Below are 13,113 nucleotides of genomic sequence, written 5' to 3'. Positions count from 1 at the left end.
ATCGGTCGGCCGGCTAAACAACACTAAACGCCACAAAATTAATTACGTGTACAAGCATCTTCTATTTTTCGAACTGCAACATCTCCACACCGGTACTATCTTGCTACATACTCTCCTATTTTTCATCACCTGCATACATTCTTCTTTTTACCCTTCTTACACCCGTGAAAGAGAAGGTTGTAATCTACAAGAGGAATCGACATTTTCATGAAATATCAAGCGCCATTCCAATTGCCGACTATTTCTTAGTGTATTCATAGTTATCTATTTTTTATGTTTATTATTATTTTATGGCTTAGTTCTGTAAGAAAATAAGAATTGTCAAAAATTTACATGGGACTCTTACCGATTTGCGGCAGCATTGGTGTATAACACTACAGGCCTTTTATCAGAAAATCGTTTTTGAAGTGCCATTTCGCAACGATGTATGAAAAAGGTAAAAACGGAAGCATCGTTATAGATCCACGGCAAGCAATAATTTTCCTATTTTGAAGTTGGGACGATTCGCATGTTGCGAGATAAGTTTTTCCTGCATACACAATGACGATCATTGAGTTGCTTTCAGCTCACTTTACATTTACAGTCACAGTGTTAAAGTGGAAGAGTTTCCCATACTCACGGCTTTCACAACAATAATGTAGTTGAACTTGTACCTAAATGTCGATTAGAAATAATAAATTTATATTGTAATGTGTCTCCGATACATTTTTGGGAAACGATTGCTGCCTCTATTAGTTAACTTTATCGATAAGATATTTACATTTAGTCGTGCTTCATAGTTAATACGAATCGAAGCTGCATTAAGATAAACCGTTACGCGGCGAACTCGGTGCCCTGCTATCACATTGTCTTAAACTAAACATAGGTTTCCTTATCCGAAAGTAAAATACTGGTGTTCTTTAGAGGCTCTAAACGAAAACCTTGCAGCATTGTGTTGGTGCAACGCTCCAATCGTAAAAGTACTCTTTTGGTCGCTGAGGCTCCGCGGCATTTGGTTCCGCAAAGTTGCACAATTGGCCATCGTAGATCTCTTTCATTTGATGAGCCGTCCGTTTATGTAACACCAAATGATAGTCCTGACATTTCCTCGGTATCCACGCCGTATCGAAGCGCACGTCGTGTCTACGATGTATGTTGGCGAATGGAGCCAGCCAAGTTCCTACCGCCATATCTTCGCTTTTGTAGGTATTAAGTGACGAACCGTGCTTGGCGATAAATGAGATAAGGTTTTTAGATAACACGTAGCCTCCTCCAAGTGCATAGGGAAGATAACGATCGCACAACTTGAAGTTCGTTTCCTTCCAGTTGCCTCGCTGTTGGACGGTGGCTGCTCCCTTGAAGTAACCCCAATACAGTTCTATCGGAGTTGGATGTCTCATCCGCAGTTGATGGAGCTTTTCGTAGTAACTTAACAAATCTTCCGATAAAAGATCTAACTTCAGGTAGCTGTCGTCGTCCAGTTTCATCAAATATTTGAAATCATAGACTTCGTCGATGTGACTCATGCTCTGAATAATTTTTGTCGTCAAATTTGCATAAGAATCCTGCAAATTGCCCAACTCCAAGACATCATTGTAAACTCGTTGTTCTTCATAAATAGTTTTCCTTTCGCCGCGAGATAAACCATATGTTCCGACAGCAAACAGCGTTTTTATTTTGAAGTTGATTACTTTTATGTTTTTAATGGATTTCTGTCGCCACTTTTGATAGCTTTCTAGCAAATCTCGTTGTTTCGAAACACTCTCCAACTGTAGCTGGCCTGTGTGGTCATCGTACAATGGTACGTAGATAGCATCGTCCTGGTAGCTTTCATTTAACATTCGCGGCCGTAGGTTTAGGTAGGTTTCTCGTATTGCGTTCCGACGTTCGACATTTCCCGGAGCACTTACGATGAGCAACATCAGGAAGTATGAATTTTCCGGCTCGTAAATCCTTTCTATCGGTTCGCATGTCTGTCTGATTCCACCGATTAGCACTGTCAGGCAAACACCGGCTAGGAAAGAAAAGAAAATTGGCACCATTCCGACGCAGTTCCGCTTGTGCAGATGTTGATAACGCCCAATGGCCATTCTCGTCGTCGGCTTCCGTCGAAGCTTGCTTGCGCTGTTGCTTCTTGGCCGAAATGATGATTGTATTAAGCCAATTTTGAAGATCTATTTTAAATAGTGAAAAGGCTTAATAGTTGATAGTTGTAATGTACCTATTTATAAAATTAAAAGAATAATTTACTTACATTTATCAGAAATTCTGCACGAAACGGCCAAATATTTTTATTTTATTTCATTGCACACAATGCAACTTAACAGCTGTCATGAGTGCACTTGTTTCCCTAATACTGCGTTCAGACATCCTTGCTGCAAACTAGACAGTAAAATGTCGTACCAAATTATCGACGAAAGAAATATTATCAAGATAGTCGATATTTCAGCACGCAGTTTGAACGTCTGAACATAGAAAGAATAACGAGGGGTTGAACAGTGTTTAACGAATGAAATAATGTATTCGGAAAATTTTTCGAATAAAAGCCATTTTACGAGACAGATTCGATCAGCTGATTGAAATTTTGAGTGGACGGCTCGGTCTTTGTTTTGGTAAATTTGCATGCAAACCATCATCAATTAGTCATCATCATCATCATTAATTCCATTTTCGAAAATGTTCCTTGTAAAATGTAAATATTAGTTTTAAGTCACCTGTCAGCTTTCTTTAAAAATTTTATGGCTTTCGAGCATCAAATTTATGTATTGTAATTATATGATATTTCCTATATTTCAATGTAAATCTACACGGTTAGAAAAAAAGTACCTAATTATACACCACTAAAAATACCAGCCCCGTGGCAAGAGATGCTTCTCAGCGTAGCGAACATCTTCATGAATATGTCCAGCATACATTTTGAAAAGTACTTCTCCCGAATCGTGCCTTTACAAGCAACTGGATTTTATCCAAAATATTGTTGGCTACACTTTTTCAGTTTGGTCAAAAATAATACCCGTTATTATGGGCATGTAGATATAATCCTAAGACATCTTTCAGCAAACCATTTATTTCATTTCATTTTCACTAATGAATGTTGTTCGATTTGCATCCCCGGGCCATTTCAACTGTGATGCTCGTCACAGTATAAACAATAATAATATCTTTTGTTTGATTCGAGCGGAGAACAAGTTACGAAATATGATTACATGTAGCGTTTGATTTCACCTGTAGAATCTCTCCAATTCGTAAGTTTATAATATTTTATCATCAAATAACATAATTCCCATGGTCAATGATGTAAATCTTGCAAATTATTTCAAAAACAATTTTCCGATTTAACCAAAACAAATAGTAAACCAAACACATGATGTTTATTTTCATACAATAACAACGGACGGTAATGAGCTACCGTCCGTGGACATGGTGGCTATTGTCAAACCCCTTGTGATAGTATAGGACGCCAGGGGGGTGAAAAATCCACACATATTTATTGGCAAAAATCCATATATTTAACTTATGATGTATATCAGCGCACACATAACCATTCTCCACGCGAACTACTAATAAAATATATGTCCAAATAAACTTTATGTGTGGTCTCGAATTAGCAATTATATAATTTATGTGTGGTTCTATATCGATTATATTAGGGTGGAGCTATTGCAAAAATTTATAACGGCGACACATATATCTTATATAGATATTTTTGGCAGTGTAGGTACTTTTTTCTCTTGCATCTCCCTCCCTCTTCCTTTTGTTGTTATAAAATGAAGAGCAAAACCACTCAACAAGGGCAGTAAAGTGTGAGAACTCAACGTTAAGTAATCCCATGTCTTCAAAAGTTGAGTAAAATTTACCTAACTTTTGTTAGTTTCTGTATAAAATTAAGTATTATTTACCTAATATTAGGCGAATTTTATTTAATTTCAAGGAAAAATTACTTATTTTTGTGTTTTCACACTAAACCCCCGATTTGAGTGAAATATACCTAATATTAAGAACTTAGGGACAAGCCAGAGTAAACGCGACGTGCGATGCGACGCGACACGACAGTGCAATTCGACAGCCTGTTGATAATGATTGTTATTTTTTTCAAGAATGGTACAATGCAAAATTAATGCAAAAACATGCAAATGATTGAAAAAATGCGATTTATTCTCCTCAAGTGCTTTTTTTACCTTTCTTATGTGATTTTTTCAATACATTTTACGATGCACGAGAAAGGCATCATCATCAAGTGAATTAATCTGGGTATTTATTGTTAAGATAACTAACAACCCCCATTTTCTATTGTAAAGCTGTCATTTACAATAGGATTTATGGTGGAAAACCATATTTTCATTCAGAAAAATCTGAGAGAGAGAAGCCAGCTCACTGACAGATCGTTTATTTACTATGTCTTCTTCTTCTTTATTTGTGTGGAAACCGTGGAAGCACAACAAATCAAAGTAACATGTCATAACGTCGGAAGCAACATTTTTCACTGCAATAAAAACTTGTTCAAATTAGCTGATTTTAATGGTTATGAACTTCCTAACGTGGAACAAAACCGATTTCTCATAATACGGGATCATTCACATGGATAATTGCGGGTTTAATTCACTGCAGCAGATATAAGAAAAGTTGCGAACATAAGTCGCCAAATATATAATTTTGGTTACGATCATTTGAAGTTGCATCGCAGTGTTTACTTTTTCGGTTCGCAGTGACTGGATCGCGGTGACATTAGGATGAATGTAAATAAAGCGAGCTGTCTTCTCTCTCTCAGAGAAAAATATATAAAGCTCTTTTAGTGGAATGTATTCAACCGTCTAAGACGAATTAAGTACTCTCCATTTAATTCCACTATTTAATTTTCGATATCTTTCCAGATACGTATTTCAACCACAACTGTGTGGTCGTCATCAGTGTCTCGTACTTGAAAGTCGAGTCAAGTACGAGACACTGAAGACGACCACACAGTTGTGGTTGAAATACGTATCTGAAAAGATATCGAAAATTAAATAGTGGAATTAAATGGAGAGTACTTAATTCGTCTTAGACGGTCATATTTTCATTGTTATTCTATTGTGAGCAACAATAGAGTTTACCGTAATCTGGGTGCTGCGGATAGAGCCGAGCGAAGATCGATTTATTTTTGTATTTTTTTATTTCTCTGAAATTTTGCATTTACACCCGATTTTTTTACACGGGGATGCGTGCCGTGTGAAAAAAATCCGTGTAAAAATAATCCGTGTTATTTCGAGAATCCGTGCAAAAAAAATCCGTGCTATTTCGAGAAACCATGTAAAAAAGCCGTGCAAAAATATCCATATAAAAACAGTGACCGGGTCTTTTTCAATATGGAGGATGCGTTCCGTGTAAAAGTAAATCCGTGTAAAAAAAATCCGTGTTATTTCGAGAATCCGTGTAAAAAAAATCCGTGCTATTTCGAGAAACCGTGCAAAAAAAAATTCGTTTTATTTCAAGAATCCGTGTAAAAAAAACCGTTTAAAAAAATCCGTGCGAAAACAATCCGTGTAAAAAAAAGATCGGGTGTACAATCTTTGTGATGAAAAAACATAATTTGCATCATTGGTTTACCATTTTGACTCTAGCCTCACTTTTGACAAGGGTCTAAGCAAAAATACCTCGAACACTTTCAAAAAAATCTAACTTGAGAACAGCTTGTCCGATCGTTTTGATGTCTTCGGCAAAGTTTTAGGTACAGTAGCCGTTCGATAACTGCAAAATGTTTACTTTTCATTTACCGAATGCCGTTCGATAACTGCAACGCATTTTAGACGTCAAACGGTTGTCAATCGACGCCAGATGCAATAAAAGTGCATCTAAATGTGCAGCGCAATGCAGCTGTCATTGAGTTTGACGTCAGTTTGAAGTTTATAAAAATATAAAATTGAAATCTTGAAAAAAATTCATGATTTCACAGAGAATTGCTCATATTATTTTTAAATTATCAAGTGATGAAAACTCGCCAGCGATTAATAGCCTATTCAGATTGGGCTATTTATGACTTTGTTAAGTGAGAGGGTATCCAATTACTACGAGGTGTTCAGACTGCAGCAAGATAATATATATTGACGTTTCCATGTTTCCTCATTTGCACGCTAATACAGGGTTGAATTCAAGGAGAGTTTTAAAATTTAATTTGCTAAATCAAGCATTTGTGTGGCGACAATCGAACATTTTTTTCTGAACAAAGTTTCTACGAAAAAAAATATTTAAAAAAAATATGAAAAGGGATTTTCGAAGAATATTTGAAGCTCTCACTAAGGATAATGAGCGAAGCTACATTCATTAGTTGGGTGCGCCGTTCTTCGGGGAATCAGACTATTCCTCAATTTATTTTTAAGTTTAATAAGTATTTTGATTCTGTACTATGATCGAACGGAGATTTGATAGAAAAATTTAGATACTTTTGGGAATTCTCACAAATAAATAAAAAAAGGACGATTGGACCAATTTTCAAGAAATATTATCGAACTAAAATGTATTTCCACCAGTATCTCCATGTATGAAGGGCAACTCAGCATTTTTTTTTTCAAAAATGGAAACTGAACCATTGCGTTCTACTCGACAATCAATGATACAGCTTCTAACAAAATCGAATCGTGTGAATGTGATATAATTTAAACTGGATTTTGGATGAATTAATGCATTACCAATCCATGTTTTATTTAAGGTTATTCTACTTTATATATACATCCCATTCAAATCGTACAGTTGTCCCACGTGAAAAGTTGAAATCCAAAGTATATTAAGCCATTCAAGGAGCAGAATTGAAATAATTTATGAAATCATGTTTATTCATCAAATATATTCGTTTTACAACCATTCCTACGTTTTAAATTGTCTTCTGCATTGGCCCTTGAATTTTGAAAATTTATTCGATTTGTTCTAGAGAGCATCAGTTTTAAAAAAAAAACAATTCATGTTGAATAAGTGGAGAATAAATAATTATCATCATTATTTTCATCATATAAAATGCTTTCCACAAAACCATCACAATCCGAGTTATTCTTCAGCGCTCAGAAGATTTCCATCTAACATGCATTCGACCCTGCTGCGACAGAAAGAGCATGACTGTCAACTACGAAACGAAATGAAAACAGAGAGAATTTTCTCTCTGGCAAAGAGAGCGTGACGCTTGTCTGTTTTGTTTTGTTGAATTTCTCCCTGCATCCCAATTAGAACGAAAGCTCTCTCGTAATAATTGTTCGTAATAAATTCTTTATGACTCTTTTTAGCGGGTATCTTTTGACAGCGCAAAATGTATGGAATATTACGTAAATAATGACATCATAAAGCATATTTACCCTGAAACGCCAATTATTATGTCATTAATGGCGTAATCTGAATAGGCTGTAAGAATAGTTTGAAAATCGTATCTTGATTTAAAGCCGTTACATTTTGAACTCTTTTTCCTTACTACTACGAAACCATAACGTCAAATAGAAGATATAACGGTATTGTTGACAATTAGCTGATATTAATAAAAGTTATAATGTTTGAACGAAAATTTTGTGTTTATTATCGTTTGAGTGCGAAATTTGAGAAGTTGTCGACAACTCGCCTACTGTTTTCAAGTGAATAGTTTTCAGTGAATAGTGATATTATCAATTCAGTAGAAAACCGAAATGGGCGATTAGCGTAGTTGGGTTTTTCTCACAATTCGTACGCTAAACATAACTTCGGAAGTGGTGCGCTGTTTTCATTTGGTGATGCGCTATACAGCGCAACACTTCCGAAATTAGATTTAACGTATGGATTGTGAGAAAAATCCAACTTCGCTGGTGGCTAATTCGGTTTTCTACTGAATTCATAATAATGATTCAGCACAACACTGCCACCAGTGTGTCATTAGTATAACTTTTGGTACGATTCGTTACGCAAAATAAAAGAAGTGGAGATCTTACGCGTAAAGGTTGGTATCGTGTTAAAAAGGTCTTTTTTTCTTTCTCGTTTCTAATATTAAATTCTTTTTACTGAAACCAAAAGTAAAATCAACATTATGCACATGAAAAAAAAAAACAAAAAAATAAAATTGGCATTTGTAAGGTTCCCTTTGAAAGCCCTGAGCTTCCACCTTTACACTTTTCTCCGGCAGGGCGGCCTAGAGCAGGATACTCCCACTTACCTTTCGGATTTCAGATGGACAAAATGACAAAAAGGAATGAAGTGTTGAATTAAAAAACCTTATATTCTTGCTACGGAACTGTTCGACTCGCTGCTCCGGTAAACTGGTCTCTGCTTTCTTTCTCCCTCTCTATTTTTCACTTCCCTTCTTTTTCTCCTTCTTTGATTTTTTTTAAGCTTTATTAATGTGTAGGTCTTCTTTGACTTCTTTTTCACACTTTCGGGCTTTATAGACTGCTTCCGGCAGCCGTCCTTGGCTTTTAGCTAAAGAAAGAGCAAGCTCCTTTTTCGGATCCCCCCTAGTGACACTGATGTGTAAAACATCAAATCTGCTGCGCGCCGCAACAGATTCCGATGGAAACCGTAGTTTTCCATTCCAAAAAAATTGCCCCTTTCTACTGACTGACTTCGTCCTCCTTTGCGATTAACTGGGGGGCGAGATACTCTATTGGCTAAACCCCACAGTAAGGACAGCGGGTGTTTTCGGATCTTTTGCTTGACCGCCGGGAAGCGAATTAATCCTTGACGATAAGTTTTCCAATGGCGGCGGACCACGGCACTTCCGGAGTAACTCCAAATTTTCCACTCCTGACGATGCTGGGAATTTACCATTCAGCCGACGCACGCAACTTAAAAAAACACAATTAACTTTTTGCGGACCAAAAACCGGCGAATCCTTCGAAACGCGTCGTCACTTTTTCGTGGTTCGTAACTATCCTTTATGCTCCACGTCATCGACCAGACCAAAACAAAACATCGCCATTACTCCTGCCACCGTGCTCGACTGATATGCTGCTTATGTTGATGTCGCTTTTTAGCCTACGGGAGGAGCTCTGGCGCTAACTTTATTTTAAAATTTAACTTAAAATATTTACAAATCCACAGTGGTGGTGCATGTTGGCATCAAAACAAAAACAAAAGCATAGTGGGTAGCTTCTCGGAGAAAAGACTACCCGCATAATGAAATACGACATACCATGCAGTCAAAATTACATATGCGTTATAAGATATATTGTCACTATTTACTTCATTGTTAGCATACAATTTTAAGCTTGATTCACCATACCAACCCTACATCAACGCTTACTGTTAATACATAACATGCTGTCGATGTGTAATTATATAGTTCTTCAATTGTACATCTACCAACTGATGTATGGTACAACGAAAATATTGTTCGAAAAAACGACCGGATTTAAATGTTAATTATACTTAACCGCCTATTACTCATATGGTCGTTTGGCCGTTTACCATCTGCGCTACTGTTGAAACAGTATATGAAACTGTCAATTTATAGTTAACTATTATTAGTGAGACCATCGCTACAATAACACTTATTCTCTTCAATTATAACAGATGCGGTCTACGTATGGTCCATGATTATGCGGGTAAACAAAGCCTGTATCGACTTAAGCCTAGTACGCTGCTCTTACGGAAACACTTTTCCGTACGGAATAATGGTACGGAATATTTTTCCGTAAGGAAAAGTGACAGCTACATTTACTTTACCCACACGGTTACTGGCTAAAACCCATTAATGGGTACTATGGCACCCATTTTCGTCAAAACCGCCACTACTCATTTAATGAGTAAAAGCGATATACCCATTAATGGGTAAATCATGTTTCTGTCAAATGATGGGTATTATTTTACCCATCATGCAAAAGCATTTTTCCTCAAAATGGGTAAATAAATACCCATTTTGTCAAAATGAAATGGACAATTTGTTAATTTTGAGAAGAAGAATATTTGCAAAATCATTCAAAGAAAATACGCATTATCGACTACATTATATTTCTAGATATTCACATTTGTTTTGCAAACTAGATAGGGTAAAGCGACCTATTATGGAGGGGTTAAGCACCGTGTCAAAACAAAATTCATTTCAAAAATTCTTTAAAAATTACCTGTTGGTCTTTATCCACATTGCAGTAGTCGAATAGGTTGCTGGTTAACTATAGATTCGTAAATATTACGTCAATTGACCTAAATTTATGTTGTTTTGTTTTTATCGCAATAAAAATAAACTACCGCAATAATAGGACACAGTTGCCTATCGTTGCGACATTTTTTCAAGGTCAGTCCTATTGTTGCGGTATTGCATGCAATTCTTATGGAAATCGATACCACAACAATAGGACCTTAGCACTACCGCAATAATAGGCTCAAAGGATTCAAATTTTTAATGAAAAATGTCGATTTTTCATAATTTTGAACGGAATTTTGTCAAACAAAAGATGTTCTAGTCGTTAATTCGATTAGTTTTATCGTATCCACAATTGTTTTTAATGCAATTATATCCAGAATGGACTATTTTAACACTACCGCAACGTTAGGACATACCACAACGATAGGACGTTTTACCCTATTCTAGATATTCACATTTTTTTACAAAGTTGCACATAAATCATAAAATGTTTGAGCGATCGTATTCCCTGCGACAAGCCGCTAATTCCAATGATGCAATCGATAGATATTCAATGTCCACTACTTTTGCCTTCTTGTTGTTTGCCAGATGCTGCTCCTCGAACCATGCCGTTCTCTTTTAAATTACGAATGTTGCGCCACATGATAATGGTCTTGCTACCGAATTAGTTCCGGGTTCTTGCCATTTGAAGTTGACGATATCTTTAAAAAAGAAGCGTTGTTTTAAATAATAAATGAATAATGAATATTATATTAGACTACTTTACCTTCTAGTGTTCCTTTAAATTGTCTCCAATCTTTTATAACTATGAATATTTGTTTTTGCAAAAAGAATCCGCACCAAGATCCCCGCTGTGAATTATGTGACGAAAATAGCTAACTATTTTTTCACCCATTAATGGGTAAAAAATGGCACATTTTTTAACGTCAAATATGTTTCAAATATGGGCATTTTTTCACCCATTTATCCACATTTAAAATAACCCATTTCTTGACAGATTCATAGAACTTGAAAAAATGTATACTTTTTTACCCATTAATGGGTTTCAGCCACTAACCGTGCAGCAGACGGTATTAGCGTTACGAAATTTTCTCTACTTGTCAGCTCCGTACCTGGGAGGGAGCTCTCGATACTACACATCAAATTAATTACATACTGTCGTCATGCAGCAAGTAAATTTTCAACAAGAAAAAACAATCAACGTAGGCGCAACCTGAAAAGACTAAATTCTGTTTTGCGTGTTATTGTTGTTACATTGCCTTCAAAAATTTGCTTGCCGAGAGTTTCGTTTTCGGCTCACACTGACAGCTAGATTTCGGCTCGGCTTGACACACACATTTTTCGTATCTGTTTCTCCCTCCCAGCTCCGTACTGCTTACGAAATTTCAGAGCATTCATTCCGTGAGCATTTCGTATCCTGTCTATTTGCACAGTACTTTTCAGCAGCGTTCTAGCCTTTAAAAAGTAGAGAGGTTACGGAATTTTGTTCAATATTACTAAGTGAAATTTTGACAATTGACCGGTATGGAACTTTTACTTGCGGAATAACTGAGCAGACTATTCTTCCGAAAGTAAAGTGACAGCTACCATTAGTTTGCGTGGAAACCTTTCAAATTCTATTTTTGTTTTTTGTTCCTTTCCCTTTCCAGTGTGAACTCTCAGGCGTGAACATATGGACGGAGGAAAAATAATAAACCTATAACTTATCCTCGATTGTTATGCATTTTCAGTAAAATTAAGGCTAATATTCATGAATTTACAGTCCCGAATAGAAATGAATCACCCTAATAAAAATTCCCAAAAGAATGACAATAGAAATTATTGTGACAGTACGCTGAAATTAATAGTAATTAAACTCTATTGTGGCTCACAATAGAATTACATTGAAGCCTATTCCCGCATAATTACGAACTGTACATGGATATTTTCCTTTGCGGTCGGCGACGCTTACCATTAAAGTTGACAACTGTTAACGAACAATCTCATATAATGTTTCAACAGTTTGTGGTACGGTTATTAGACAAATAACAATATGTTGAATGGGTTGTTAAGTTATGTCACCATAAAAAATCGGCCCTTTTCGCGTGCAAAATTTTCGCTCGACATTAAGTTAAAAGGTTGACATATAATGCAGGAAATAAAAAACATTTTAAGGACAGCATGTAATACATTGACATTTCGAGTTAATGTCGAGGAGCTATGGTTGAGTCGACCGAAAATTATTTGATAACCCTAATATAAAATGTGACGCTATATCGTATATTGTAATAATGATTCTGACCATATAACATGCTGTTTTTTATTATGCGGGTTGTTTTCCACCATAAAGTCTATTGTAAATGGCAGTTTTACAATAGAAAATAGTGGTTGTTATGTATCTTTACAATAAAAAAAATCGATTTTTTCTCGAACAAATGTTTGCCATTACAATTGAATTTATTGTAATTCTATTTCTATTGCCGAAATTTCACTGGCAATAGAATTTATTGTACGTCTATTTGAATAACAAAATGGCACTTTAATTGGTATGATATAAAAACAATAGAATTTAATGCTCATCAATAAAATCTATTGTATTTTTAAGATATTTTATTGCAACTCTATTGTATTTTTTATCCGGGCATTCATCGAATCGGTTATATTATTCAGTTTCTATTCATGGAATTATAATTCTTCAATAGCGCTTTTATGATTTTATGATACAGATGAAAAATGTCAAACTACAGTGAACGTTTGCTAATTGGTTTTTTTTCTAGTTGGGGCGCTTTTTAGTTGGGGGTTCGCTAATTGGGGCGAAACCCAATCAAAAAGCAGCTAAACGTCAGAATATGATGTCGAAAACGCGTTGACGTTTTGTTTCCGTGTTTGGCGGGATCGATTTTTTTCTGGCGGGTAAAATTTTCTTTTATTCAATGCAAAAAGTAAACAACATTGACGCTTGTCAAAACGCCCCAATTAGCGAACGGCATTCGCTAGTTGGGGTGAGGTCGTGCCCCAATTAGCGAACGATCACTGTATTCATAATTAAATTTCGATCATACACCGAACGATTATTATAGAATCATTAAATA

At 35.9% G+C, this 13,113-nt stretch overlaps 2 protein-coding genes across 2 annotated transcripts in view; one reads left to right on the top strand and one right to left on the bottom strand.

The window, feature by feature from the left end:
- Positions 1 to 13,113, top strand: part of LOC134209838 (vacuolar protein sorting-associated protein 41 homolog) — a 124,537-nt gene that overhangs the window by 13,629 nt on the left and 97,795 nt on the right. The window lies entirely within an intron of this gene.
- Positions 661 to 2,381, bottom strand: LOC134216670 (beta-1,3-galactosyltransferase 6). Its single transcript, XM_062695514.1, has 2 exons — positions 2,234 to 2,381; positions 661 to 2,153 (listed from the first exon to the last, which is right to left on the bottom strand). Exon 2 carries the CDS (start codon positions 2,067 to 2,069, stop codon positions 909 to 911), a length of 1,161 nt encoding a protein of 386 aa, XP_062551498.1. The 5' UTR covers positions 2,070 to 2,153; positions 2,234 to 2,381; the 3' UTR covers positions 661 to 908.

The sequence above is a fragment of the Armigeres subalbatus genome, chromosome 2 (assembly GCF_024139115.2).
Source record: "Armigeres subalbatus isolate Guangzhou_Male chromosome 2, GZ_Asu_2, whole genome shotgun sequence".
Taxonomy (NCBI): domain Eukaryota; kingdom Metazoa; phylum Arthropoda; class Insecta; order Diptera; family Culicidae; genus Armigeres; species Armigeres subalbatus.
The sequence above is the reverse complement of the archived record's forward strand: the minus strand, read 5'-3'. Positions and strand labels throughout refer to the sequence as shown.